Source organism: Myxocyprinus asiaticus, chromosome 24 (assembly GCF_019703515.2).
Source record: "Myxocyprinus asiaticus isolate MX2 ecotype Aquarium Trade chromosome 24, UBuf_Myxa_2, whole genome shotgun sequence".
In the NCBI taxonomy this organism is placed as follows: domain Eukaryota; kingdom Metazoa; phylum Chordata; class Actinopteri; order Cypriniformes; family Catostomidae; genus Myxocyprinus; species Myxocyprinus asiaticus.
Window position 1 is genome coordinate 26800560 of NC_059367.1, and position 27721 is coordinate 26828280.

Below are 27721 nucleotides of genomic sequence, written 5' to 3' on the forward strand. Positions count from 1 at the left end.
CAGGTGAAGTGGACAGCTAGATCAATTCTATTCTGACCAAACACAACAGAGTATAACAGAGAGTCATGTAATAAGCAAACATACCCTGATAGCACACGTACATCACCTTGTGGTGGAGCGAAAATGTGCCCTGTCTCTTTAAGCATATTTAGTTTAGGGGCCGCCACCGTTACAACCTAGACATCTATTTGATGCGTGTTTGCATCTGGAAGATGTATTTTTTACGTTGTTTCCTCATCAGTGTCTCTGATGTCAATAAGACATTTAGCAGATGTCTTTGAGATGTTTATGATTTAGAATGTTTGTAAATCTGATCTTTTTAAGATGTTTAGCAGATGAAAATATCTAAAACAAACATCTCATAGATGTATGTGTGCTATCTGGGTAGTGACCAAACAATTATTTAAAATTCTATTAAATAGTTCTAGGAGAGTTCAGGAAACCTACTTGAAAACAGTAATTATTTTTACAATTTCACTTTAAGGGCACAGGCACTTTATGGTGCATCAGAGAATGTTGTGAATGCATTGATTTCAGTGGGGATGATATGTATGACAAACGGAGCAGAAAAACAGAAGTGTTTGCAAAAGTGACGCTCCATTCCTACTGCAACCAAATATAGAGAACAGCTTTGAGATGCCAAACACCTTGCCTTGAAAGTATGAGACTCATCAGTCAGGTGAGGGACCACTAAAGATCGGTATAGTCAGACAGTTTGCACTTTTTCACATTATTGTGTTCACATTTTAAATTAAAATATCCTATACAGAGATCGCACTCTCACAGTGTAGGAAGAATTTACACACAAAATAAAATAATATGTATGAATCCAAGCCCAGCCCAACCCTTTCAACACTGCAAACAATAGTGTTCTGGGGGAGCTAGATACATGTTATGTAATATCTGCTTGCACCTTTAATTTTTCAGTTATGTCTTTTTCAGTTAAGTGTTTTGTTAGTTACTTTTTCACCCATGATCAGAGTTTTTCACAATTTCTTATTATTCATTTAGTGTTTCTGTAAGTCTTATATCATCTCTTATCTCGATATCATTTATTTTATCTTGAATGATGGTTTATCTTAGCCTTTTATTTTGTTGTATTTTTCTCTAAACTACTGCAATTGTGTTCTCTCTCAATATGTTTTGACAACAGTTGCATTTGCACCAGCGAATATCTGTTTACATCTAATGCATACACAGAAAAGTTGAAACATTAAAGTTGGGTAGAATAATTATTCTCAAACTCCTTTTATTTATAATTTGGGGAAAAGGCACCATATCCTGTGAACAGATAAGGGAGGCAGAGAAGAAGCGGCAATGGTACAGTATGAAATTGTGCTCTATTGAGGAAGCACTCCACTCTAAATCTTTTTTATCAAATGAAACAAATACAACGTTAACAATTTATAATATGGTTCTATTTGTTAACATCAGTTAATGCATTCGGTATAATGAATTAACAAATGCATTTTTACATCATTAATTGATCTTGGATAATGTGAATTTATCAAAATACTATTGTTTATTGTTTGTTTTTTAATAATGCTTAAATGTTAACATATAATGTAAAAATAAATAATAATAATAATAATAATAATAATAATAATTTTATATATATATATATATATATATATATATATATATATATATATATATATATATAGGTAGAAATTAACACTAACCAAGATTATTAAATGTTATAAAAGTATTGTTTGTTGTTAGTTCATGTTAACTGTTGCATTTACTAATGTTAACAAATACAACCTTGTTGTAAAGTATTCATTCCCCATAAAAAAATTGTCCAAGTACAAACATAGAAATTTGCAACACGCATCCATTTAACTCTACTATTTATGCAATATATAACACCTGCAAATCTATTGTACATGCATATGGAAATTGAAGAGAATTCATTAGAAGCTCTGAAATAAATCCACAAGCAAAGAACAGCCACACATCCTCTTCATTTGTAGGTAATAACCAGCACAGAAAGGCACTTTGCAAGGATGTCGTTTCATGATGTTTCAGCAGTCCCTTTATGTTCTATGAAACTAAAGAAAAAAACAATAGTGGTGACAACTAAGACATGATTTATTGCTCATAATGCTCACAGATTGGACTTTACTACATTTGTTCACCTTTTTAACTGATTCAAATTATTTAAGAGCTTAAAAATAACAAGCATATCCTCACTCATACCAGCGGCACTTTAACCTTCAATTGCAACTTCAGTAGTTGCCAGACATCCATTGATGGCATCCACAGTTAGGCCACCACTCATTGCCAAGTCCTGTGAAAATGAAAAACAGCATTAACTAAAGCATTTTTATTTTATTTTTTACTCAAAAACCAGTGACAGGCGCTGGCTTTCTTTGTCAGTCCACCGTAAAAGTTATGGAATGTATCATGGAACTAAGCTGTCTATGGCACTGTAATTGCGATATTCTATACAACATTTTGGTAATTCTTTTATCATTATTATGAATGCATTTTTATTTGCATATTAATTGAGAGACTACATGAAATATTTGTACTTTTACAAATTTGTCACACCGCTTTATATAATGAACCAGTAAAGACAAAAAGTGATTAAAAACAATGAATTACTCACAGGACCTAATATATACATTCTCCCTTGTGTATATACTGTATTTATATATATTTGAATGCATATTTAATCAACTGATATTGATTAAACAATGTTTATGCACACGTTATGCGTCAGCTACACACATACTAAGCATCATCTGTTTAGTGACCTTGGTAGGGTTGCACCAGCTGTGCGTAAAGTCTCACTTAAGTTGGGACATAAAGTTCACACTACGGGCTTAGTAACTACTAGTTAATTTGTAGCCTTCAAATTTGCACACAGAAGTTTTAAAAAGCTGTGCATTTCAGTTTGATCTTGTTATGGTTGATATGCTTACATAACTGTCATCAGTAATAAATTACATTCTCATTGAAATACGATACGTAGTAAAAGTAGATTTAATAAATAGTATGTTTAGCCTATGTAAATTACATATTCAAGAACAGTATCTAAAATTAATAAGGGGCAATAAATAAATACTAATACAACAGGCTGGAAAAATTGACATTTATTCAATTTTGAAATATTGACACCACACAGGAAAGTGCACCGTTAGATCCGTTTCATACTGAAGAGCAGCTAAGAAGTACATTTTTTACATAATGTACTCTCTCGTAAATGTAAATGAGCATACATCATATACTGTATGTCTAAAGGATTGAAGCCTGTCGTGCAAAACATGAGCTCATTGATGTCAGAAAATCAGTCTGCTTTTTTATTCCATCCGTTACTCCTGGTCGGAGGCTTCTGTAAATATTTAGTTTATAGGTTGGTTTACGTTCTACCTACGTTTAATGGTGCAACACTCAAATATTTATTAGTACGTAAATTGTGACTTAGTGCCCATTCACACCACAACTAGGCTAAGTTGTAACTTGTGTATTGCTGGTGCAACCGGCCCCTTGAGTTTAGGGAGGTGGGTAGGGGGATGGCGGTAACATAGTTCTTCAAACAAGAAGTTTTGAGTAGAACAATACCTTTTTGACTTCAGTTTCTACTTGTGACATAAATTCATCTTGAGCCTGAAATGTAAAGAATACAATTTTATTATAATTTCAAAATTATAATGGCGGATGTGAGTCTAGGGAGGTGGGTATAGGGGTGGTGGCAACACAGTATTTCATACAAAAGTAGTGTCAAGAAGTTTTAAGGAAAAACAGTACCTTTTTGATTTCAGTTTCTACTTGCGCCATAAATTCATCTTGAGCCTGAAATGTAAAGAATATGATTTAATTATAATGTCAAAATAATTACGATTTTCACTGGAAAGGCAGCTTTCTTTCACTGCCTTTTATAGTCAGAGAAACAGGTAAAAGTAGAAGCTAAAATGTTTCATATTTTGTATATCTATCAGTAATTTAGAGTCAATGTATATTCGTATATGCATTTTCGATAAGGACTGGAGCTCAGTGGGAATTCTCTCTCAACTTTAGCTTCTTTCAATTTTCATCCTTAATTTCTCCAATCCAGCAATAAATGAGACATCAAATAATATGAATAATTTCTGATTTGCAGATAATTTCAATCAAGAATAATATGCAGCAGACAAGTTACACAAGAAAAGATAGTTAAAGGGATAGTTCACCCAAAACTGGAAATTCATGCCATTCCAGATGACTTTCTTTCTTCTGCAGAACACAAATGAAGATTTTTAGAAGTATATCTTAGTTCTGTTGGTCCTTTCAATACAAGTGAATGGTGACCAGCAATCTGAAGGCAGCATAAAAGTAATCAATAAGACTCCAGTGGTTAAATCAATATCTTCAAATGCGATATGATAGATGTGGTTAAGAAACAGATCAATATTTAAGTCCTTTTTTTTTCCAATAAATCTTCACTTTCTATTTCACTTTCAGATGTGAAAGTGAAACTAAACAGGTGCCACATGTGACTTTCAGATGTGAAAGTCATACACATCTGCGATGGCATGAGGTTGAGTAAATGATGACAGAATTTTAATTTTTTGGGTGAACTATCCCTTTAAAAGTAAAAGCTGTTGTTTCTGTAGCTCAGCCGGTAGAGAGCATGGTATTAACAATGCCAAAGTTATGGGTTTGATTTCCATGGAACTCCAAAACTAATCAAATGTATACTGTATGCCGAATGCACTCCATGTCATTTTGGGTAAAATTGTCTGCCAAATTAATAAATGAGAAGCTCACATGGATACTTTCCTTTGGCAGCGGCACAGGCTCAGGAGCAGGATTTGTTTCTGCCAGTGTCTCTGATAGAACCTCAGGGGCATCTGTTGTTATTTCAGGAATCTTTGGAAAAAAGACCCCATATTCTGTTTGAAACCACTGAGGAGCTAACAGGATTTAATGCTTTGATGTGCACATTATGGGTATGTCTGCTCGCTGAAACATCCAATAGCTCACCTTCTCCTCTGCGATGGCTGCTTCAACACCTATGGCTGACTCGGTCACAACACAGTCTTCAGCAAAACGATCACTGGTGGACTCGACCAAAGGCTTGATCATGTTACAACCCGAGGGCAGCGACCATATTGAAAATTAAACTTCAATCTAAAAGGATTTTGAACATAAATGCTGCAGATGATCCCACTAAAAAAGTTAATAAAAAAGCATTCTTATACCTTGGGTTCTTCCAATGTGGCTGACTGTTGCTCAGGCTCTGGTTTCACTAAAGCTTCTGTTGGTAATGCAGCTTCCTAATAAAAGGAATTTGAAAGAATTATTCGTGTGCCCCCTGTCATGCACTGCAAATCAGTACAATGTTATTGAAATATGCTTTTCACCACTAGAGAGGTATATTTTATTTGTACGAAATTTCAGGTGGCCTTTCCTTTCAACTAAATAACAATAAAACCAGAAAATTCCAAAGAACTCACGATTGGAACCATTTCTGCTTCAGGCTTTGTATGTACATCCTGTCATGGATACATGGAAACATGCACATATTAAAAGGGAAATAGTTGGTTTAGAGTGCAAAAAAACAATCACAAACCGATCTGTTCAAAACACTACACACACATTTCTCCAGTCCAAGTTTCATGCTTTTAAACAATTAACACAGACTAATAGACTCACAAGACTAAGGGAGTATTTACACGTGGTCACTTCATGCGTTTTTACTCTTCGGATAGCTATCTGATCATGAAAAGACAAAGTGTAGATGCCCTCCAAGATGGATTCAAGACAGATATACATCACTACTTTCGGAGGTGTTTTGAGACGCATTACGTACGAAACTCGCTCAAGTGTAAATGCATCTGGCTGTATATGTAAACTTTACTCCGCCCAAACAGGGCTACATCAGCACAGCGAATATGTGAAACATAACAGCAGTTAACAAGCCAATTTAAAGTCGTTATAATTTTAATCTTAATGACATTATTTGTTGTTATAAAAACAAAAACAAGTCTCTGGAAATCACTGTCAGTTTTTACATTCTTGCAGCAAAATTTTCACAAACAGAAATTCCTTAAAGGTGCACAATTAAGTTTTTGTTGATGTTGTCTTGAACTTAAACTGACACCTAGTGGTTTGGGTGCAGCATCATTCAAACACAATAGATTTCAGTTGTATGTCATTGTAGAAATTCACTATTCACAGCCAGCCAGGTTAAAATAATTCCCTGAGTGAAAGTGTCCATTAACAGGGCAGATTAAGTGAGTAGTAATCGGCTGGTCATATGATCCTAACCCCAACGGGGGCAGCAATACGGATCTCGCCTAGGACGCCAGAATGGTCTGAAACGACAATGGCCACAATGAGGGGACCCTCTCCATGTAGAATAAGACCGATTTTATAAGGTTACTGAAATGACTGGAGTCCTCATCTCATGTAAGTAGTCATGATTTTAGATGTATGTTTCAAAATTACAATTCATTCATTACAATTCAAAACTTTTTAATGAGGAAAAAATTACTGAGTGCACCTTTAAAAAGTTGCCTAGATTTGCAGAATAGAAGTTGAATACTTAATAAACATTCTGAGAGCTGTTAATGATAAAAAAAAAAAACATATTTCCTTTCTCAAATGCTATAACTATGACTTATAAAAGTATGATATTTCTTTTTTCTTTATTAATTTTTTTCCTTCGCCTTTACTTCTTTTCTATGTGACTTAGTTAATGTGTTCAATATGTGTTCAGTATGTACTTTTTATTGAACAAATTTTGATTATTTGATTATTTTTTTCAATAAAAAAAAACTAAAAACAGCTGTTACCAAGTATTTACATGAGGCTCACACACAATAAATAATACCAAATTAAGAAATGGATGCACATTTAGGAGAGACAGAAATTTTCTTAATTTATTTGATGCAGAACGCTGACAAAACTGAAACTAGACACTGACGATTAGTGCAGCTGACCCATCTTACCTACAACAAGCCCAGAGGGGAAAAATACACAGTGCGCACACACACACAGACACACCGTGTCACCGTTTTATTTGCATATAGCGCGGGAATTGAAGATTGGATTTATATCTGTTTGGCAGTGACACAATAATGTGGCCAAGTGTAAATGGAATTTGCTTATTCAATTTGATAGCAATGCAAAAATACCCACTAAACTGCTCTACAAAGGCAAAGTGCAGTAACTATACCAACACTAAAACTGAGAAAAAATGGTTTAAAGTTACTTAGTTTTAGTGTTGATTTTGGTGCAACTTTAAAACACTCGGTTTTCTCTGAATCTGAGCATTGTTTAGCCAAATCCGTCTGTCAATGGATAGATTACAGTCTATGAGACCTGATTTCAGTCATAGCTCAACTCAACGTTTTGCATTTGCATGGCAGAGATGTAGCGCCATATTTTCAGATTCACATCCGACATTATAATCTGCTGGGTTAATAATGCATACAGAACAGGGAGTGCTATTACTGTTTTTATACAACTATCATGTCTTAAAAAAAATAAATAAATAAATAAACAGACCAAAGAAACAATAAAAACAATCAAATCCAAAGAACTCACCACTGCAACCTCTTCCGGTTCAGGTGCTCCATGTTCACTCTGTAGGTGAAAGAGAAAGTCATTGATTTAAAATCATACTCATTTGATAGCAGAAGTTAGTTTAGTGTGCATAGAACAGGGATTTTAAACTGGAGGACGGGGACCCCTTGCAGACCACAAGGGGGTGCTAGATGGTCCATGGAAAATTTCAGGGGGAGGGGGGGACAAGAAAGAATGTTTTTAACAGAAAGAAGACTTTTAGGTGTATGAAATTAATTCAAGTTTGCAATTAGTTTTGTGGGGGGTAAAAACCGAAACTTAGAATAGTTTATTCCTGTGTTTTATTTTTCTAGGGAAAGTTATTCATTATTTAATTTTGTGATTTAAATTTGTCTTTATATTACACATATTATTTTCTCATAGTATACAGTAAATGTGTGTTTATAGATGAGAATACTGTATATGGCTGCCTTTAAATTTTATGAAGGGGGCCCCTCGCAAGGGGATCATCGTATTTGGGGGTCCTGCAATAAAACACCGGACCAAATGGCCCAAAGGAATGAACAATAAATTGGATGAAGGAGGCTAATGTCATGCATAACCACACACACATTTGAACTTCAAATGAAGAGTCCAATTATACAATTAAGTGCTAAGAAAGGACCAGATAAATTCACCTGTTATACATGCAAACACACTCATGCAAAGAGTTCAGTGCAATGTGCCTTGAAGGTATATTGTATCAGGCACCTCCGTAATTTCTGTGACGTCTGTGTAGACTTCTAGATGCTCAGCTTCAACAGTTATTGCTTCAGCTTCAACAACAGGCTCTTCCACAACCTTGGCAGCAGGCACAGCGACTTCCACTGCGGAGTCAGCAACAGGCTCAACTTCAGTTGCCACTGTTTCTGTCACAGTTTCAACTGCAGCTTCAGTGTCAGCTGTAACCACTGTCTCCTCTGATACTGGCACCTCTACCACTGAATCTTCTGCATGAAGCCCAGAAGCAGCTTTATCTTCATGTTCAGTGTCAACCGTCTGAACAGGTTTAGCCACAATGTGAATCTGCACCAAACATGCATATGCACCACAACATCATATGGAGATCAAACAAAGCAAGCAACATTTATACAAAAGCAAAACTGTCAGGTTTTAATAGAGCTTGGAACTGCAGCAAATGGACCTCAGTTAGGGAAGCATAGTTCACTCAAAAACGAAAATTCTGTCATCATTTAATCACTCTCTAAATCTTACTGTCTTCTGAGAAACACAAAGTCAGATGTTGTGCAGAATGTTAGACTCAGTCACCATTCATTTTCATTGTACTGAAAAAAGATATGACAGTGAATGGTGACTGAGGCTAACATTCTGCCCAACATCTCCATTTATGTCGTATGGGTTTAGAATAACATGAGGAAAATGATGACAGGATTTTCATTTTTGAGTGAACTATCCTTTTAATTTGATGTAAATGAATCCAACGATGTAAGGGACAGATGTACACTCTTAAAGGGGTCATGTCATGAGGAATCAAATTTTACTTGATATTTTGACATATAAGTGGTCATTCTACTATAAAAACACACTGTAAATTTCAGAACCCAAAACTAAATCCCCAATACAATAAAAGCATTTGTTGAAATCAAGCTTCAAAAACGCATCGTTCTCTACTTCCGCAACTTCCCTACGTCATTTGGGGGCCCAGTAATTCATGACTGCCTCTACAGTGAAAAAACATCAATGCCTACTTTACGTCATCGCATCCTTGTTCCCGCCCTTAAGTGCTTCAGTTCATAAACTGAGAGAGAGAGCATGACAAACAGGCCTTGTGTGGCCTAACTATTCCTGAATACCAAAGGGGGCCCATATGGACAATTTTTTATTATTTTTATTTATAAATATGCACTACACAGACATCTTTGACCACTGTCATGTATCTGGCGCTGCTTTTAAAATACGTTGTGTAAAGTTAAAACTCTGAATAGGAGAAGCTATTCTGTTTCATTCAGCTGCTCTGCCTTTTTGAGTACAAACACATCATGGACACGTTCTTTCTCTCCTTCGCTATTTTTTTTATTGCTGGTGTATGTAAAAATGCACTAGATGTTGTCTTTGACCGTTTTGATGCATTTTCAGCAATGTGATACTGTGTATGTGTGTGTATTCACCGTACTTTGGACTATGTGTGTGTGAGTTTTTCAACTCCTATTAGCTTGGAATGCTTGTGAATCAGTCATAATACAATTCAAGCTTTGCAAAGGAACTGCTATTGAAATATGGGGCAGTTAAAAACACTTGGACCTGATCAAAAATGTAATTAAACCATTTCATTCATGAATATTTCAAATGTCATGACTTTTTGATAGTTTATGGTGCTGGGTGTTAACAGTTGTGCTTGAGATGAACGGTTTAATATTGTTGGATGCAATGTGTTGGATGTGCGTTTTGTGTAAACACTGTAATTTTGTTTTATAATATTGTGGACCTTGTTCATTTTCTTCCTATTGAGTTTTAAATATGGTTTTATTTGAGAAGCTGCACCATGTTAGCCAATCATAACAGTAGGCATTTTCATTAAAGTTTTAGGGGGCGCTTAGGCCAAAACCACGCGTTTCAGACAGAGGGCCAGAGACAGGGTGGAAATTGATGAAATATTACTAATTTATTACTGTTTTGGTGCAATAAATTTTTTTTTAAAAAAAAGTACTTTCATTATCAGTGGACCTCAGGGAAGATAATAAAACTATATACAGTAAATAAAAAAGAGTACTTCGACCCCTTTAAATCAGATTTAATTTTCACATTTAATTTATGTTCTCTAAAGTTTTTTGTCCACTGGAACTTTTTGGGAAAGATGCATTTTCAATGTTTTGGTGGCTGACTGATCAACATCATGATACACAACAGTGTAATCCATTGACCAGACTGTATTTCTACCCCTTTCAGCCTCATTTTCATTCACATCATACTTAATATGCAGTCCACCCTGACCAAAGTCTTTTGCATTATAAAGAATTTTGTACCAGGCGTAATGTTCCAGTCACTTTTACATAGGAGCTAAACTGTTTACACAGAATAAAAGGGCAATATTTTCATCTGAAACTACAGCAAACTGCTTAAAAACTATGAAACAGATCATGCACATGAATTATTAAAAATACATGTCACTTAAGGAGACATTACCTCAGTGACTACAGATGATGTGTCCTCAACCTGGATCTGTCAATAGCATGTTCAAAAAAGATCATGGTTAATGAATGCACAAATTCACTTTGGTTACCTAACCATACAGTATTTATATAAAGCTAGTGTTCTCTGTTCGTCAAAAGAGTTGACACACAGCAAATTAGCTGCCTTCACACATCATAAAGCGAACGTGTGAGAGAAAGCACATTAGACCACCTAAAAGGTGTGGCGCCGGAGGCCTGCTAATTAGTAAGAAAAAAATACACATCTACTGTATTCCGGCCCAATACTGTTTATGGCCAAAGGTGAGGGTGTTTTTATTAGGAATACAGTGGTGTTATGTAGAGAACAGATGGTGTAAAACATGTTAACATACCTCAGATTCTGCAGGGATGGACACTGGCTCATCTTGAGGTGCTGTGACCTTAAAAGGAGAGTTTAGACATTTTTAATGAGGAAAAACGCCTATAGAAGCCCAACAGTGTGTTTGGCCAAAGGCAAGGATGTTTTTATTACATATACACTGGTGCTATGCAGTGGACTGATGGGGTAAAACATCTTAACATACCTCAGATTCTGCAAGGATGGAAACTGGCTCATCTATAGTTGCTGCAACCTAAAAAAGACAGTAAAGCACAAGATTTAAACCTCACTGTCCACATAAATATAACATTTTATTGTGTTATAATTGTCATTAACTCCTTTATATTTTTTAACAATGTATTCATTTGGAATTTATACTTAAACAACAACATTATGTAAAGTCAGTTCTACCATGTCTCCCACTCCTTAAAGGGATAGTTCACCCAAATGAGCAAATAATGACAATTTGTGGGTGAACTATTTCTCTAAACAAGGTTAAAATGAGAGCCCTCAATGAGAGCATGAATCTGAGCAAGGCAGGAACCAATTTACCTTCCTCACTTTTTTTAAGAGCTGGTACTCTTAACAAATAAACACAATTTTCTTACAAACAATTATGTCTGTTTAGACAAAGCTAACACAACCCTATGGTAACAAACAAGCAAAAAAAAAAAAAAGAACTGCTAAATTAAAAAATGCATGTACATCGCAGAGCATAGTGTATAATATTAATATAACATATGCTAGGCTGTTAAAATATTGAGTACAATTTAATTTTGTTGTGCTCCATATCTCAGTCTCTACATTCTTCACAAGCTCACAGAAGGTAAGTGCCCCAGCTCCCTGTGGGAGCAGGACAAAATGTTCCAGTGCCAGTGTAACTCTTTTCGGAACAAAGTGTCCCAGGCTGTTCCAAACAGCTTTTAGTTTTTAACAATAAGAAATAAAAAACAAATCTCCATACAGTTTTGTGCAATTTGAATAAAATTAAAAATGTTTCTGTTCGGTTTATACATTTAATTGTACTCTAACAGTGGGTAGAAAGAAATATGAATACACTGTCAACTTAAAGTATTTTCCAGATATCATTTTTTTCTTTAGTACAATGAAGGTATAAATGTCTGTTATTTAATTTTGCAAACAACATTTTGTCTTTATTCTGCAATTACATTGGCTTGACAAAGCCAACATACTGTTATTCTACAGACATGGTTTAGGGCTTTATCAAAATCCCTAAACAAGACCAAATTTCTGACTGTAAACCCTCTATCTATCTGTAACTTTCAAACTTTTTTTAAATTAGTGTTAAACTTTCAGACAAGGTTTGTCAAGCCAACATCAAAGTCTGTCTTAACAAACTTTACCTATCTTGTATAAGACTTAAAGGAATATTCCGGGTTCAATACAAGTTAAGCTCAATCAACAGCATTTGTGGCCTAATATTGATTACCACAAAAAAAAAAATAATTATGATTTAAAAACTTTACAGCTCAAATAACACATGAGTTTTAACAGACATTTATAGTTTATAAGTGCTTTTATAAAATTATAGGCTTCACATTTCTGCCTTTCAAACCCTCCAAAAATGTGTTGGCTTGTATTGAACCCGGAATATTCCTTTAATATTTTTATTACACAGTATAAATGGATCTTTTTACTTTAAAACATATAGCTGCCTTTATATTTTAGGAAGGGGGTCCCTTGCAAGGTGATCATCATATTTGGGGGTTCTTGGCATCAAAAAGTTTGAAAACCCATGGTCAAGCCACAGTAACAATGGAGAGAAATTAATGTGAAATGAGTGCAATTTTGCAACAAAAGGTTTTATAATGTATTTCCAATGCTTCAGACAAAGTAAAATATTAGAAAATCTCATTTAATGTATGCTCACATCATGACTCCAGAGGAATCACTAGAGCTACATGTATTGTGTAAACCACACAATGGCTTACACAGTGCAATAAAACTCAGTCACAACTGTTGTCACAAAGATTGTTGTTGAAAGAGACAAAAGACTGCCTGTTGGCCACCACGCCCCCTCAGAGTTCAGCATGTGCATGTGGTTATAAAGTGGCCCTCAGTCAGATATCCATATCACTTTCTCCTATAGATTATTTTATACTTTTTAAAATATATATATATATATTAAAAAAAAAGAAACTCAATTATAAATAAAATACGAATCGCTTTTACAGTCCTAACAGGGGCGTAGATTCTGGAGGGATGGGGGGAGGTAACCCCCCAATAATCAAGACTAGCAAGTACAACATATCAGCCACTGCAACGGCTACCTGGGCCTCTTTAACAAACACAAGAAGGAGGGGAGAAAGAAAGTTGGGGGGAGAAAGGGAGGAGCGGAGGGGGGTGAAAGTAAGAGCCCAGTAGAATACAAAACGTTCTTTCTCTCCCAGCTGCATAGATGGGAGCTCACCTGCGTTTCCACAGAGACATCCAGCAAGTCAGCAGACTCGCGAAACCCCCAAAGCCAACTGAGAATGAGCCCCATGGCATCACAGACCTTACACTCCAAAAAACTTGTGAAACTCAAAGAGACTCAGCCCTCAACCTGCCTCTAACTTTATGGGTATGTGCCTATCTCACTTGCCCTGCCCTGTGCCACGCTCAGTGTGTGTGAATGTCCAACCCAACCACTTGTGATGCCTGTAAAGAGAGAGGAGAGGCTGAAGCAGAGCTCACAGGAAAAGAAGGGTGGGCTTTAAGGGGTTAGCTTTTCTTAAAAAAAAAAAAAAAACCCAAGGGAGGGTGAGGGGCAGGAGACTGAGGAGAGTAACACTAACAATATACTTCGTGTCAGTTTGGGTGTGAGGGGAATTTAAGCTTGCATATATGTACTTGCATGTAGGTACACTCATGTCAGAACACAGCATTCTGCCTATGTCAGCACATAATTGCCACATGTTCCCAAATTAGATTAGAGAGCACATTTTGTACCAAAGGGATTGTCCTACAGAGGACCGCTGCAATTTTGTACATCTCAAAGGGTACTCTAAGGCGACGTCCACACTAATATGATTTCTAACGTCATCGTTTTCCAAAGTACGCAATACTAGACTGTCTCTGGCAAAAACAATGCATTTTCAGTGTATTAGTGTGCATGTGACCAAAGAATATACATCTATGCATTTGGCAGATGCTTGCACAGTGCATTTGAGGTATAAGTTTTATCACTCTATGCATTCGCTGGGAATTGGACCCATATCCTTGACATTACGAGTGCCATATTCCACCATTTGAGATACAGGAACAGGAAGGAAAACACAAGAACTCACAAGAGTCTCTAACCTTCCATATTCTATGCAGGTCACCAGATATAAACCATAAAATGTCAACTGGTAATTGACGACAAGAGGTTTGAAATGCTGTGCCTAAAAAGGCAGTAGCCTTCAGCGAATCAAATAATGTAATTTTCAATAAAAGAGCAGTTGGGCAGTTGGGTTTTGTCTGCTGTGGCTCCAGGCTGTTCACTCACTAAAATATACTCCTCCTACATTGCATATGACCCCACCCACATCTTACATCCTCAAAAAAAGCCATTACTAACAGGCCCATACTTTCATATTGGTAACAACAGTGGCCATCATGCATTACAGACACATTACAGTCCTACATAATGATTGCAAATCCTAAATTTTTTGTGTGCATTGATGAATATCAACAGGCTGTTAAACCTCAATAGATGCGTTTCCACTATCGGGCCAAATGAGGGCGTGCCTAGTACCTGCCAGGCCCAGTTGCCTTCCCTCGGTCACTTCCGGGGCTTCATCGTGCCTCCTCTGGGCTTTCTTGGGGCCACAGCCACTTAATCTTGGGCCAAAAAAGGCCAGCTGGGGATTGAGGTGGGGTCAATGTCAAAGGCTGAGTTTCACGGAACCAGCGCACAACTGTACAGGTTCGGGAAAAATAGAACAATTGCGGGCACATTACAAATCTGTTAAAATGCACAGTGGACAAAGCAGTGCCCAAAGAAAGAACTTTCCATGGTTTCGAGATCATGGACTGTGTGCTGGAGAGACCACTCGGAACACCATGGCAGTTACAGTCCGTGAGTTGTCAACGCTAACTTATCTTGCTAGTTAGCTAATGTTTACATTCGATATAAACTTGATATTCTTGATAACTAGATAACATGATACCTCAACTTGAGCTTTCCTCTTGCTTGTGAAATGGGTGGGGTGTGTGAGGTTAGCACCAGGGCAGCGTATTAAGGGTGAGTTTTAGGGCAATGGTGCAGGGCTATTAGCCCGATGGTGGGAACGCATATCGATTTTGGTCTCACGGCTCGAGGTCCGAGGCTACTGGTCCCGGCTGGCCAGTTGATAGCCATGGCTCGCACTGGACCGATAGTGGAAAAGCAGCTAAAAAGTGACATCCAACAAGGGGGTTCACATGCACATTACCTCTGCTACTGGAATGGTGACACTTTCAGGTTCCTCAATCACAGCTGGCTCTTCTATGGGGGGTTCCACTGGGGCTTCTGTCAGGTCTTCTGCTACCATCACCAACTTGTCTTTTATGGCATCTGTAACTTGGTTCTCTAACTTTACTGGCTCTTCAGGAGGAATTTCAGCTGGAACGTCAACTGGAGCAACTACTGCCACTGGAGTATTAATTGGAACTGCGATGGGGCACTCTGACGTTTTAGGAACTGGAACCCTTGTGGGAACTGGAGCAGAGACTCCTTGCACTCCTGGGGATCCCTTTCCAGAGGAGGCATACTGCTCCTCCAGGGTCCTTCTTTGGGCCTGCTACTCATAAATAAAATAAAATAAAAATCAAATCATGAAATCAAAACCAATTCATTTTTGTTTAAAAGACTGCTAAGTTCAAATGACTGCATTTGATGGGAATTACACATTTTATAACAATTTCATTAAAAGCTTATATAAGTTATGAAAAGTTGGCCTTCTAGTGGCAAACATTGGCTGAACCAATTGATTCAGACAAGCCTAGACAAGTGAGTCTGAAGAGTCAGCATCCCTGTGAGCTCCAGATGGGGCAACAGAGAATGGACAAAAATGCTAATCACATCATAATGGAACCATAATCGCATTATAATCAGACTCATCGCTTCTTTGGCCAAGAGCGAGGGCTGGCCGGTGCTGTTTACATAGGCCTCAAAAGAGTTTAAGCTCACATTGTGCGAGTATGGGGTGTACAGTGCCCAGCACAGTTAAGGCCACATTATGCAGCCATGTATGAAGGCAAGCATCAGCACTGGCCACTGCGCTCACAGAACAAAGCCAAACGAGGCAAAACATGGGCCTGAGTCCATGCAACAGTTCAGCTTTTAAAGCATAATACAATTTCACCACAGAAAGCTCTTGTTATTGTAGCAGCTTTGGGGGATAGGAGAAGACGTTAAGAAAAAAGCATGCATTTTCACTGAAAGAAGGACATTTTGCCTCAAGGTTGTTCAGTCTTACACAAACAGGAGAAACCAGTTCGGAAGCTTGGTTCTTCTATTTGGAAGTGATGGATAGCAACAAACAAGAGAGTTGGAATGTGCCCCCCCCCCCCCCCCCCACACACACACACACAAAAGTATTCTCACCATTTCCTATTTTACAGGGAAGGTTAGAGAATGTGAAATATGCCCAATTTAGGACCGGCTCTATCTGGGGGACTTAACAGCTACAGAGAGATAAAAGATACCCCTCTATTTCTGTACTAAAAGACAGGTCTGTTGATATGATTACATGCCTCAAGTAGGGTTTTAAGGGAGTCAATGAGAATTAATTGGTTACATTTTCAACAAAATATACTGGAGCGAGTGGTATTTCAAAATATTTTAATGATATAACTTACAAATGGGCTGTGAAATCCAAACAAAGAGCCCAGTGTTCATATGCACAAACTGTATGCGTTTCGTTATGTCAGTGGATACAGAGGACAAGAAATGTCTTACAGAGTTGAGGCATGGTCAGTGCAGTGCAACATTCCTTTGGCATGACAAAACATAAACCAAATCACTGTCCAAAAATAAATGTATTAAGTATTGAGGAATTTTTAATAAGCCGGTTACAGTGGATGGAGGACGGTGTTATAGAAATTCACCAATTCCAAATAATAGATGCAAAGGTTGTTGTGGTGGGCTCAGCCCTCATCAGCTCTTGGTCTCTTGACCAACTGTCTCTGCAGGAATGTGCCCTCAACCATGTTTGGAATCAGACAGTCTCGGGTGATGTGCCAACATCATCAAAGTCCATATGAGTTTGGAGGTGGGGTCAGAAGACATGATTTGGTCTGTTGCATGGATAGAGCAAAGGAAAAGGGCCACGAAGCAAACCAATCACACTCTGTCGCCCCAAACACACCCATGGTAAAGCAAAAGCACATATTTATTATTATCATTATTATTTTGCCAATTATTATTATCATGCAAAGTGAGCTTTATGCAGCAGCAAGGATAGTTGAACCAAAAAGGTCAAATGAAAACTTTTTGTACTTAAAAAAGTGGATATCACTTGTTGTCACTTTATTTTAAATCCTAACAGCTCTTCCTCAGAACAGACATTAGGCTAATCAACGAATATAGGCCATTCTTATTCCAAAATATGCAATAAGCTCTATTAAAGGGGTAAGCACTCAATTGATATCCTTTGCCCACTGAAAATATTAGCACAAGCCCTAATATTAAAGACACTGCTGCCCTGTGTTGAACAGCACAATTAATCAATAGCCTAAAATGGTCATATGAGTTAACAGAACTGTTCTGCTATAAGAAACATATAGGGTGAAAAAAACCTCCTTGAGGGCCGTTCACACCGGACGCGTTGTTGCGTCCGTCTGCGCTCTTTTCTCGTTGTTTTTCTATGTAAACATGCGCTAGACGGAGGTCTTTGATCGTTAACTGTTTTGGCCGCGTTTCGCGGAACACCGCGTTTTTTTAGACGCCGTGTCAAGTAAGCAAGAACGTCACAAATATAACTTTTAAAAGCGCGTCTTCAGACACCTGCGTTCTGTTACATTCGTTACGCTGCGTTATATATATATATATATATATATATATATATATATATATATATATATATATATAGTGTGTGTGTGTGTGTGTGTGTGTGTGTGTGTGTGGCAGGCGTATGTGTTCGGTCTGAACAGCCCCTTATTGGTGCTTTTAAGTGGAAATGGGCCAATTGGCCAGCGCACATAAAATGATAAGCCTATGACGACAGTTAACTAAATTCGAACTGCTTACAGACTTCTGTAAAAATGTGTTATGCTCCATTTTAGGAAAACTATCAACGAAAGCTTGGAAGCTGGAACTAGACTAGAAATGTGGCAGATGAAGCTGATTGGAAAACTTAAATAGGTTTGAGCATAGTTTGGATATAAATGTTAAAATCTAATAAATCTGAATTGTTTATTTATTTATTTATTTTTTCAATATTAGGTAAATAGCTACTTACCACTCTCCTCATGCGGCGCTTGTTCTTCTTTCTCTTGCTGGGCATGTTTACTGTGATGCGTGTGTAAAATTAAATAATAAAAAGTGTATTTCTTCTGTCGTGGAGAAACGTAGATGAGGATGGAGAGCGGATCCGTCGCCACTCTTTCAGTCAGATTACAGCAGTCAGAATGTCAATATGGTTCTATTTAAAGCCCGGTTGATTTTTTTTTTTTTTTTTTTCCATCTCCGTGTCAGCCTATAGGGGGAAGGGAGTTAGGAACGGAGTCCACGCACCTCTGCATCAGTCTTCGTGATTATAATGAAGTGGGCTGACCCCATACCAGCTCTTCGCAAGATTGCATAACATTATAGCTACTCCGATAAGACAACGTCAGTCTTGTTTTAACGTTGCTGTTACACTTTACACACGCGGTTTCTGTTGTAGGAAGGTAGGCTATGACTTGTCTTGTGAAGGCTACTTTATTTTGGTAACTCAATTTAAATTGGTTTATTGCATGACAGTTCTTGGCCTTGTTAAAATAAATTAATGTCAAGGGATGATGCCAATTTCTCCTTTAAATTTAGATTCACATTAGTTGCCATCACAGCCAATAATAATCTGCATGATGTTACCAGATTCTTTTTTTTTTTTTTTTTTTTTAAATAGGACTATAAATAAAAAATCATGCATTATGTAATACTATAAAACATGCTTTTATATTATGCTGGTGGTCTAATTGTACTCATTTTTTTATGATTCTTCATGCTTCATAATTATTATGATGATGATAATTACACATAGCGTGTACAAACGAATACACAGGCTATACATTTAAAACTTTATAAAGGAAAGAATAGTCTTTTGTCCATGACTAGCACACTGGTAAGTTACACGTTAAGCTAAACATATGAAAATGTTGCTGTCTTTAGCCTATTCTGTTTGCATAGTTTCCATTAATTACCAGTGTTCCCCATATTGAATCTCTTAACTCGGTGTTAAGTGTCAAATACATGCATGTTTTAAAAAGGCATCTTCACACACAAGGCAAGATGTTTTTTATGTTCAACTGAAATATGTCTGTGGCTTGCCTGATGTTATTTTTATTTTTATTTTTTACTTGCACAAACTGTAAAATGTAAAAAAGTAATTTACAATACTACTGTTCAGTACATAAAATGCACATGCACACATACACATGTTAGATGTAGCCTACACAAAGTTTTCAGTCTTGAATACCATCATTCCTGTCCTCCATCTCCCAGCCACCACTATATCTATTCACAAACAAATACCCTTTGCAGAGCAAGCACGTGCCTGAAGCTGTTATAGGCTGATGTGTTACATAACTCGTGGACCGTGTAAAAGTAAAACACAGTAGCAGTTTTCTAATGGTCCATTCCCCTATACACACATCCATCATTCCCACATTTAAACAGTGGCAACTGTGGAAATCCTATGCATTTCAACGTATATACTGTGGATAGTGGTAGACACTCGTAAACTGCTTCAACTCTTTTCTGCCAACTGTATCCTAATTTTATGACTTCAATAAATGGACAGTGATTGTAATGGTGATCTACACAAATAAATCATTTACTCTGTGTACATGACTAACATCCTCTTGTAAAATGTAAAGACAGCTCGATTGGTTCTGTTGGCGAGTATTGAGATTGGTCTTGGAAGTCTGTTGGTACACTGGGGATCAGCTGATTGTTTACATATGTGGAGCTGGGGATTAAATAGCATTTCTTGGGTCAAAAGATCAAGACCTTTGAGAGAACAAACATAGATTTAGTCATATAAAGACTTTGGATATGTGTTTTGTCTTCTTTAAAATACCTTTCAAATGTCTTTTTAAGTTGTGCAGGAATAAATTTTGGCCATGTCAAATCTGGTTTAAATTTATTTCTTTCTTCTAATCAAATACTATATAAGAACAAATTTCCAATAAGAAATAACCTAAATGTAAAATTATAATATTATAATTTTGCTTCTATAAGAGCATTCAAAATTCTCTTCACAAGCCAACACTTGACATGTTAATAAAAGTTTTTATTTCTCTACAATGAATACAAATGTTCATAGAAACATATTTTAAATTATATTTTTAAGGGTAAAGAGGTAATGTATGATTTCCTGTTGATCTGTGAGTGAAATATACAAAATATATAAAAATCTACACTCACTGAGCACTTTATTAGGAACACTATGCTCCTAATAAAGTTCCCAACGTGGTCTTCTGCTGTTGTAGCCCATCCGCATCAAGTTGGACATGTTGTACTTTCTGAGATGCTACTCTGAACACTACAATTGTACAGAGTTATCTGAGTTATCGTAGCCTTTCAGCTCGAACCAGTGTGGCCATTCTCAGTTGACCTCTCGTTTCCATCCGCAGAACTGCCGCTCACTGGATGTTTTTGATTTTGGCACCATTCCGAGTAAACTCTAGAGACTGTTGTGTGTGAAAATCCCAGAAGATCAGCAGTTACAGAAATACTCAAACCAGCCCATCTGGCACCAACAATCATGCCACGGTCCAAATCACTGAGATCACATTTTTTCACCATTCTGATGGTTGATGTAAACATTAACTGAAGCTCCTGACCCGTATCTGCTTGATTTTATGCACTGCACTGCTGCCACACAATTGCTGATCAGACAATCACATAAGTAGGTGTACAGGTGTTCCTAATAAAGAGCTCAGTGAGTGTACTGTGTTCATTCATACCTGTACTTGCCTTATATTAGTTTATTTTTTAAACAGGTAATTTGTTGTGGAATCATATGGCCTTTAGAGCAAGCTGTTGCATTGTTGAATGACTTGAGTAAATGAAAAGGTTTCAGTCATTCCTCCATCATTTGACCCTTGAACAGTAGGGCCGAAATTGCAGTGTTGTCATTTTACATGTTTTAAGTTGTGCTTGCTACTGATACCAGAACCAACATTGCTCTTGTGAGTAGTACTTTTGCTGGGCATTCTTAAAACATGTAAATAACATATGCAAACAAACCAATTACTTTTAAAATTTAATTCTGAAATGTGTGTGCACTCTATCAGTGAGATTTCTTGTATGCATTTGTGTATGCATATTTCTTAAACATGCTTGATGGAAAGGATTTTTTTTTTTTTTTTTTTTGCTATTTATCTTACTTTCTATTACTAAACATCTTTTTTTTTCATCATTGGTGTCGCTGTGGAATGTTATCTACATTCGCTGTTTAAGCATTCCCCCACCCCCAAGGCTTTATCAACCACTCCTATATACACACAAAGATTAGGAATACTTCTCCTTCAGGCACCCACCCGCATTCACTTCCATCCTTGACCCTCAGTTTCAATGACCCCTTCACTCACCAATCACTCACCTCTCCTTGTCTCCCTTCACTCACTATCATCACTCCGTAGACAATGTATACATCAAACCCCCTCCAACTCCTGAGACCTCCTTCCTGTTTACAGAATCAAAAGCATTGATAAAGGTGGTTTATACTGAGTCTACGTAAGCACAAATATAGTGTGCATTCTTTATTGTAGACAGAGAATGTAATACTACACTACTTTTCCTTTTATCTTTGCATGTATATACAGTATATTTTTGAGCAACATTTATCATCCTTTAGATGAACATTTTAATGTAAATATGTACGTTTCAAGCTAGTTATCAACACCAGCAACAGGAGAAAAAAACAAAACAAGAAAACAATTAGAATATCCTGAAGACAAGGCCAAAACAGCTGGAAGTATTGGAAAGTGTCTGTGCTTGCACAGTGTTGTTTTTAGTTACCTAATCTTTCAAACTACTTTTGCTGTCCGCACACCTGTCCCTAAATCAGCAAAACTGAGTAACACACCAAGAAACCTCTATAAGATGGCATGCGAGATCACTCAAGAGCTCAATGCTCTGATACACTGAATAAATAATTCATATTTATACAATTATGATCATTTACTAAATAAATTGAAATATTAAATAAGTTAAATAAGCTTACATTGACCAATTTTGTCTAAACATAGAAAGACAAATGGTCTTGTCCATTATGCCAGAAATTTTAAAAAGCACTTGGAAAGCACCAAATAGGCCCCAGGAGGAGTTTTTCAAAATACATTTTTTAAACCTTAATATCAGATGCTGTATCTGACATGGATGTACAAAAATACAGCTATTACATAAAGACCACATTTCAAGCTCTTTGTTGATCATCTGGGCTCAGAGCCACTCTTGAATATCATTCTTCTTGTGAGGTCACTTCATATTTTTTTCTTTTTTGAAAGTGTCTCTGTATTTCTCTGTCTGGTAGTAATCAGAGTCAATGGCTCCTGGTAAGTCATTTAAGGTGACGAACACATCTCCATTCATCTCTGTCACTGTGTGGACTCTTTGTTTAATGCCTTTAGAACACCAGGTTGGTTTGAGAGGCTTCACAGAAGGGTCCACTGCCTGATAGAGACCTTCACCCTCAGCTAATGTAATTTTATACTTGTGCCATGGGCACATAATGCATGGCCGACCATCAAACTCCTTGAGTGGCAAAAGAGAAAATTAAAAATTTAAAGCAGTTAAGACATGTGGTATACAGACATAAACAAGAAAAATCCGAAAGGCTTTCTCAACAACCCACCTCAATATCTCCTTGCTGAAGTGGGCCTCCAGAGTCTGCCACAACAGAAAAACATGAGAAACTACTCATACATTTTTTTCTAAGTAACAGGTAAATTCTCATTGTGGACATGTCAAAATTACTAGGGCTGCACACGTTACAAAGGGTAATTCTAAAGCCTTACTTGTGAGCTCAAACCATGATCACTGCCTACACATTATTTGTGTCTATACTTCTTATTTTACATTCTTTAGTCAGAAGCATAGAAATAGGACAAGTAGTCAGGTTTGTCCACTTACGGTAGCAGCGTACATCAATAGCATAAAAATGCCCCTGGTGGTAAAGCACAAGAATATCTCTTCCACCAACTGACTTCACCACTCGTCTGGCTTGAATGAGGTCCTCTTTTTTCGCTATGAAATGAGAAGGTTTGGATGCACTCGCTGCCTCTTCATTTGAGTTCATGTTTCTTTCCCTGTCTTTTGTCACTGTGACAGGGCAACAGGCACCTGTGTATGTGTATGAAACAGAGGCAGACAGAGAGATGGAGACATAAAGCATTTATTAGTAGCCAGGGTTGGGAGTGTTACTTTTGAAATGTATTCCACTACAGATTACAGAATATATGCTATAAAATGTCATTTGTAACATATTCTGTTAGATTACTCAAAGTCAGTAACGTATTCTAAATACTTTGGATTACTTCTTCTGCACTGGTAGATTTTTTCACTTGTTTTGACTATAAAAACTCTGCCAGTACAGTAATACAAAATACACGTTAAAAATACATTCTCTGAAAAACCTCAATATCTTATGCAGTGTTGTTTCTAAAACAAAATAAATCAAATTGATCTCGTTTTAAGGATTTTTAGATATTTTTACAGGAAAATAATACAAAAATTATTATCAAGAATATGATTTTTGCCCTAATATCACAGATCTTACTTGAAAAAAGAAATTATGATCCAATGTGAATTTTCTTGTTAAAAAAAAATATGATCGTGCCTGGTAACATGTGCATTTAAAATGACTAGAAATAGCATTTTAGCTTAGCATAAAGCTGACAATTTACACAAGGTTTATTTCTATTTCTTCTGCTCCAAACTTACTTCAAACTTACTTCTCTGTCTGCTCGTATGAATGTAACACATCATAAGAAAGTGTTTCACCGCTGTTCAAATGCACTTTGGATCGCATCATTTATATGTATAAATGTTTTCCATCTGAAAGGACTAAATATTAAATGAAACAAATGACAATAAAATGCAAAGTAATCTCTTTAGTAATCAAAATACTTTTTGAATGTAACTGTATTCTAAATACCAATGATTTAAACTGTAACTGTAGTGGAATACAGTTACTTATATTTTGTATTTTAAATACGTAATCCCATTACATGTTTTTCGTTACTCACCAACCCTGTTAGTAGCTATAATCTTGTTCGCCCCTTTACCCAATGAGAAGTAATAGAAACATTAATTTAAGGTTCAGTTGACAGTATTTGTGGCATAGTGTTGATTACCACCAAAAATAATTTCAACTCGTTTATTTTTGAAAAAGCAAAAACTGCAGTTACAGTAAGGCACTTACAATGGAAGTGAATGGGGTCAGATTTTATCACACTAAAATAGCATAAAATAGAGATTTTATCACACTAAAATCATGCTAACATAATATTCAGTGCTGGGTAGTAACGGAATACATGTAATCTGGATTGCATAATCAGATTACAAAATAAAGTATTTGTAATCAGATTAAATTACATTTTGCTACTTTTTTTATAGATTATATGATTACACATTAGCAAGGCAACACAGTAAATTGTTAATAATGTATTGATCATTTTCATATCAGTATCATCATATTCTTACCCTGAAGTGCACAGATGAACATTGAGCATATGCTCCTTTTGCATTATAACAGTAAGATATGCACCTCAGCTAAAGAATAGGTGATGGACTATTACCAAGTAGTAAGGGTCAAAAGGAAGCGTGTCAGAGGTCTAGGCTGTTAGCTTTGACCTAGTAATGTCATTTCTGTTGATTTCAGGTTCATTGAATGAACTAGATATGTTTTTAAAACTCTATATTATTTCTTACTACCTCACCAATGATGTGCTCACATATTGAATTTAATTGCTTCCAAAGATCTAGTGCAGGTGTCGGGAACCTTTTTTCACTAAGGAGACAATTTTTTAATTTTTGGTTGATATATTTTTTCGAAAGAGCCATAGCACAAAATAATAATTTACTATTTTCAAAAAATGTTTTTCAATAAAATAAAATGTTTTTTATGCCCATAGATATGCAACAATTAATAGGTAACATGTTGTAATATGGTTTATAAGTGTTTGTGCTGGTTTGTGCTTTACTTCCTTTTTGGGCTGGGTAATATGTAGAAAAAGAGATAATTGCCTTAAAAAATATCACAGTATCCTATTATAGCGTCAACCCCCCTGCTGAGGGTCAGTGAATATTTTGCTTTATTGATTTTGCTTTAAAAAATGTATTTATTGAAACATGAAAAACTTAAAAGACATTTCTAAATTCAAATTGCACTTTAAACGAAATGAAAAAAGCAATTAAAATAACGAAGTGATCAAAAAATCTGATATATAACCACCACAAATCCAAACATTAACCATCTCCAACGGCCCCATTTGCCATCAAGTATTCGTCAATGAAAATGGGTGAAAAGTTACTAAAAGCCTACAGATTAAGAACTAAAGACAATTATAAATGTAAAGATAATAATAATCATAATAAATAAGCCTAATAAACTCCCTTGTGTTCCCAAAAAAAATGCTGCCAAATGTGTGTTCTTATTGAATGTGTTTGTATTGCGAAAAACGTGTAAAAGCTCTTTACATGCACGTGTTCTATGAGACAGGGTCCCGCAGCATGCCTCTGAACAAACAGCGAATCAGGCACGAGTATTGATGGCTATTCTGTTCTTATATGATCAAATATAAAAACGTTTCTTCAAGCGCGTGTTTTTGTGACTAACAGCATTTCTTGTCACGTTTCACTACGAGACGTCTTACAGGTCACCCGCCTGTTGTGGATATGAGCAAAATTACTCGCGCATGAAATACCTGCATTTGGACGAGGAGCTCGTGAACTGGATTGAGCCTCGTCGCATTTGGAGGGTGGTGGGTGCTATTTCACACCCTGGGTGCACATAAAAATAATGAACGTTCGTAAAATCACTAGTAGAAAATGCTCTTAACCGCTAAGATTAATAGTTATTGAGAAACGAGGCCCAGAACTCTATGCATGTGCGTGTCTTGGAGAAGTGCTTTCATTGCACACACATCAAATCAGACTCGCATCAGCGGCTTTTCTTTCGTCTGTTCTTCAAAATATAATCATACGTTTCATCATACATCATGTCTTTGTGTCTAATTTCTTGTCATATCATTTCGAGAAGTCTAACGGGTCGCCCTCCACAGTGGCTGGTACATCATCAAAATTACGCACCACAAAAATCCGCATGTGGCAGGTGATACTTTCAAACCTTGTTCACCAGGAGTAGGCTGTACGACAAATTTGGGAGAAAGGAAATCAGAACTGTCCTTGACTTCAAGCTTTGCAATCGCACCCACACTTTCCGCAGGAACATTTTCTCTAGAAAGTTTTAAACAATCATGTGTTGGTGATGAATGGTGAGACATAGGTTCCTGACCCCTGATCTAGTGGATACCATCTCGAAGGGTCCTGCCCAGAGGGCACACAAATTCAACTGCAAAATGTGCAGCAATATGGAACAAAGCCCTTTACTGTTGCTGCTGATGCAGTGGAGTCCACTGCACGAAACCTGACATAAAACTTGACACAACTGTTCCCTGTGTGACTGGGTGGAACTGTCAGTAAAGCTTGTATTGAACTCAGAACATTCCTTTAATAATATCTAAAAGTACTGAAAATGGCCAGCTCAGATTTCTCTGGTTAAACATGGCATTAAATAATAATAAGGCCAAAGCATCTGCTCATCATAGTTTCCAATCTTAATTAGTCTGCTATATTCCCATAATTTTTTTTTTTTTTAAACGGCATGCTTGTCCAACAATCAGCTGACGTGTGTGCGTTATCACGTGACTTAGATTGAGCTATATATAAAACAGAACGTTGTTTGATTCTCCCGCCACTGTTGCGGCTGGTTAGTTTCGGCAAATTTTGAACAATGACGTCTTCGCTCTACAACAGCCCTGTTTAAAATATAGATCATGATGTCTCATGGTGCTTATTTAATACGGGTATGCTCTAACTATGTTTGACAAATATAAAGGTGGGTAGATGATGTAGCTCACACATAATAATATAAATAAGCCGATTTGTCGAACATGTATTTGAAATTTACCTCTCAAAGTGTGATAATCTTCTTTGATATCTGTCTCTTTGTCTCGCTTGTGTAATTTTCCAAATAATTGATTAAATAAACATATTTTACATATAAAAAGAGGAAATCACGAAGTGAAGCAATTCACAGTACTTGGATTATTTCCGGTTATATCCAGCGTTTGCGTTTCAAAATAAGAGATTTTAGGGGCCGTTCACACCAAACACGTCCTAACGCAAGAAAGTTAGACGCCGCCACTTGAACCCAGGTGTCTCGAGGCGTGTTTTTAACTGTTAACGTTCTTTTTAGCT

General features: G+C 36.7%; 2 protein-coding genes across 5 annotated transcripts; both read right to left on the reverse strand.

Annotated features, from left to right (window-relative positions):
• Positions 1-1219: 1219 nt before the first annotated feature.
• On the reverse strand, positions 1220-18793 carry si:dkey-164f24.2 (cytadherence high molecular weight protein 1). Of its 4 annotated transcripts, none has more exons than XM_051654040.1 (15): positions 18492-18793; positions 15483-15830; positions 11270-11317; positions 11078-11125; positions 10699-10734; positions 8266-8580; positions 7537-7575; positions 5442-5480; positions 5187-5261; positions 4969-5061; positions 4764-4854; positions 3754-3797; positions 3568-3612; positions 2200-2290; positions 1220-2051 (listed from the first exon to the last, which is right to left on the reverse strand). In XM_051654040.1, exons 1-14 carry the CDS (start codon positions 18534-18536, stop codon positions 2210-2212), a joined length of 1347 nt encoding a protein of 448 aa, XP_051510000.1. In that variant the 5' UTR covers positions 18537-18793; the 3' UTR covers positions 1220-2051; positions 2200-2209. The 4 variants fall into 4 exon arrangements, with proteins under 4 accessions (XP_051510000.1, XP_051509999.1, XP_051510001.1 ...); XM_051654039.1 differs by having other exon boundaries at positions 3754-3798; positions 4753-4854; positions 18492-18792; XM_051654041.1 differs by lacking the exon at positions 3754-3797 and having other exon boundaries at positions 4753-4854.
• Positions 18794-19558: 765 nt separating this feature from the next.
• On the reverse strand, positions 19559-27578 carry LOC127415335 (Rieske domain-containing protein). Its single transcript, XM_051654071.1, has 4 exons — positions 27432-27578; positions 23372-23581; positions 23094-23128; positions 19559-22993 (listed from the first exon to the last, which is right to left on the reverse strand). The coding sequence occupies exons 2-4, from the start codon at positions 23535-23537 to the stop codon at positions 22718-22720; spliced, it is 477 nt and encodes a 158-aa protein (XP_051510031.1). The 5' UTR covers positions 23538-23581; positions 27432-27578; the 3' UTR covers positions 19559-22717.
• Positions 27579-27721: the final 143 nt, after the last annotated feature.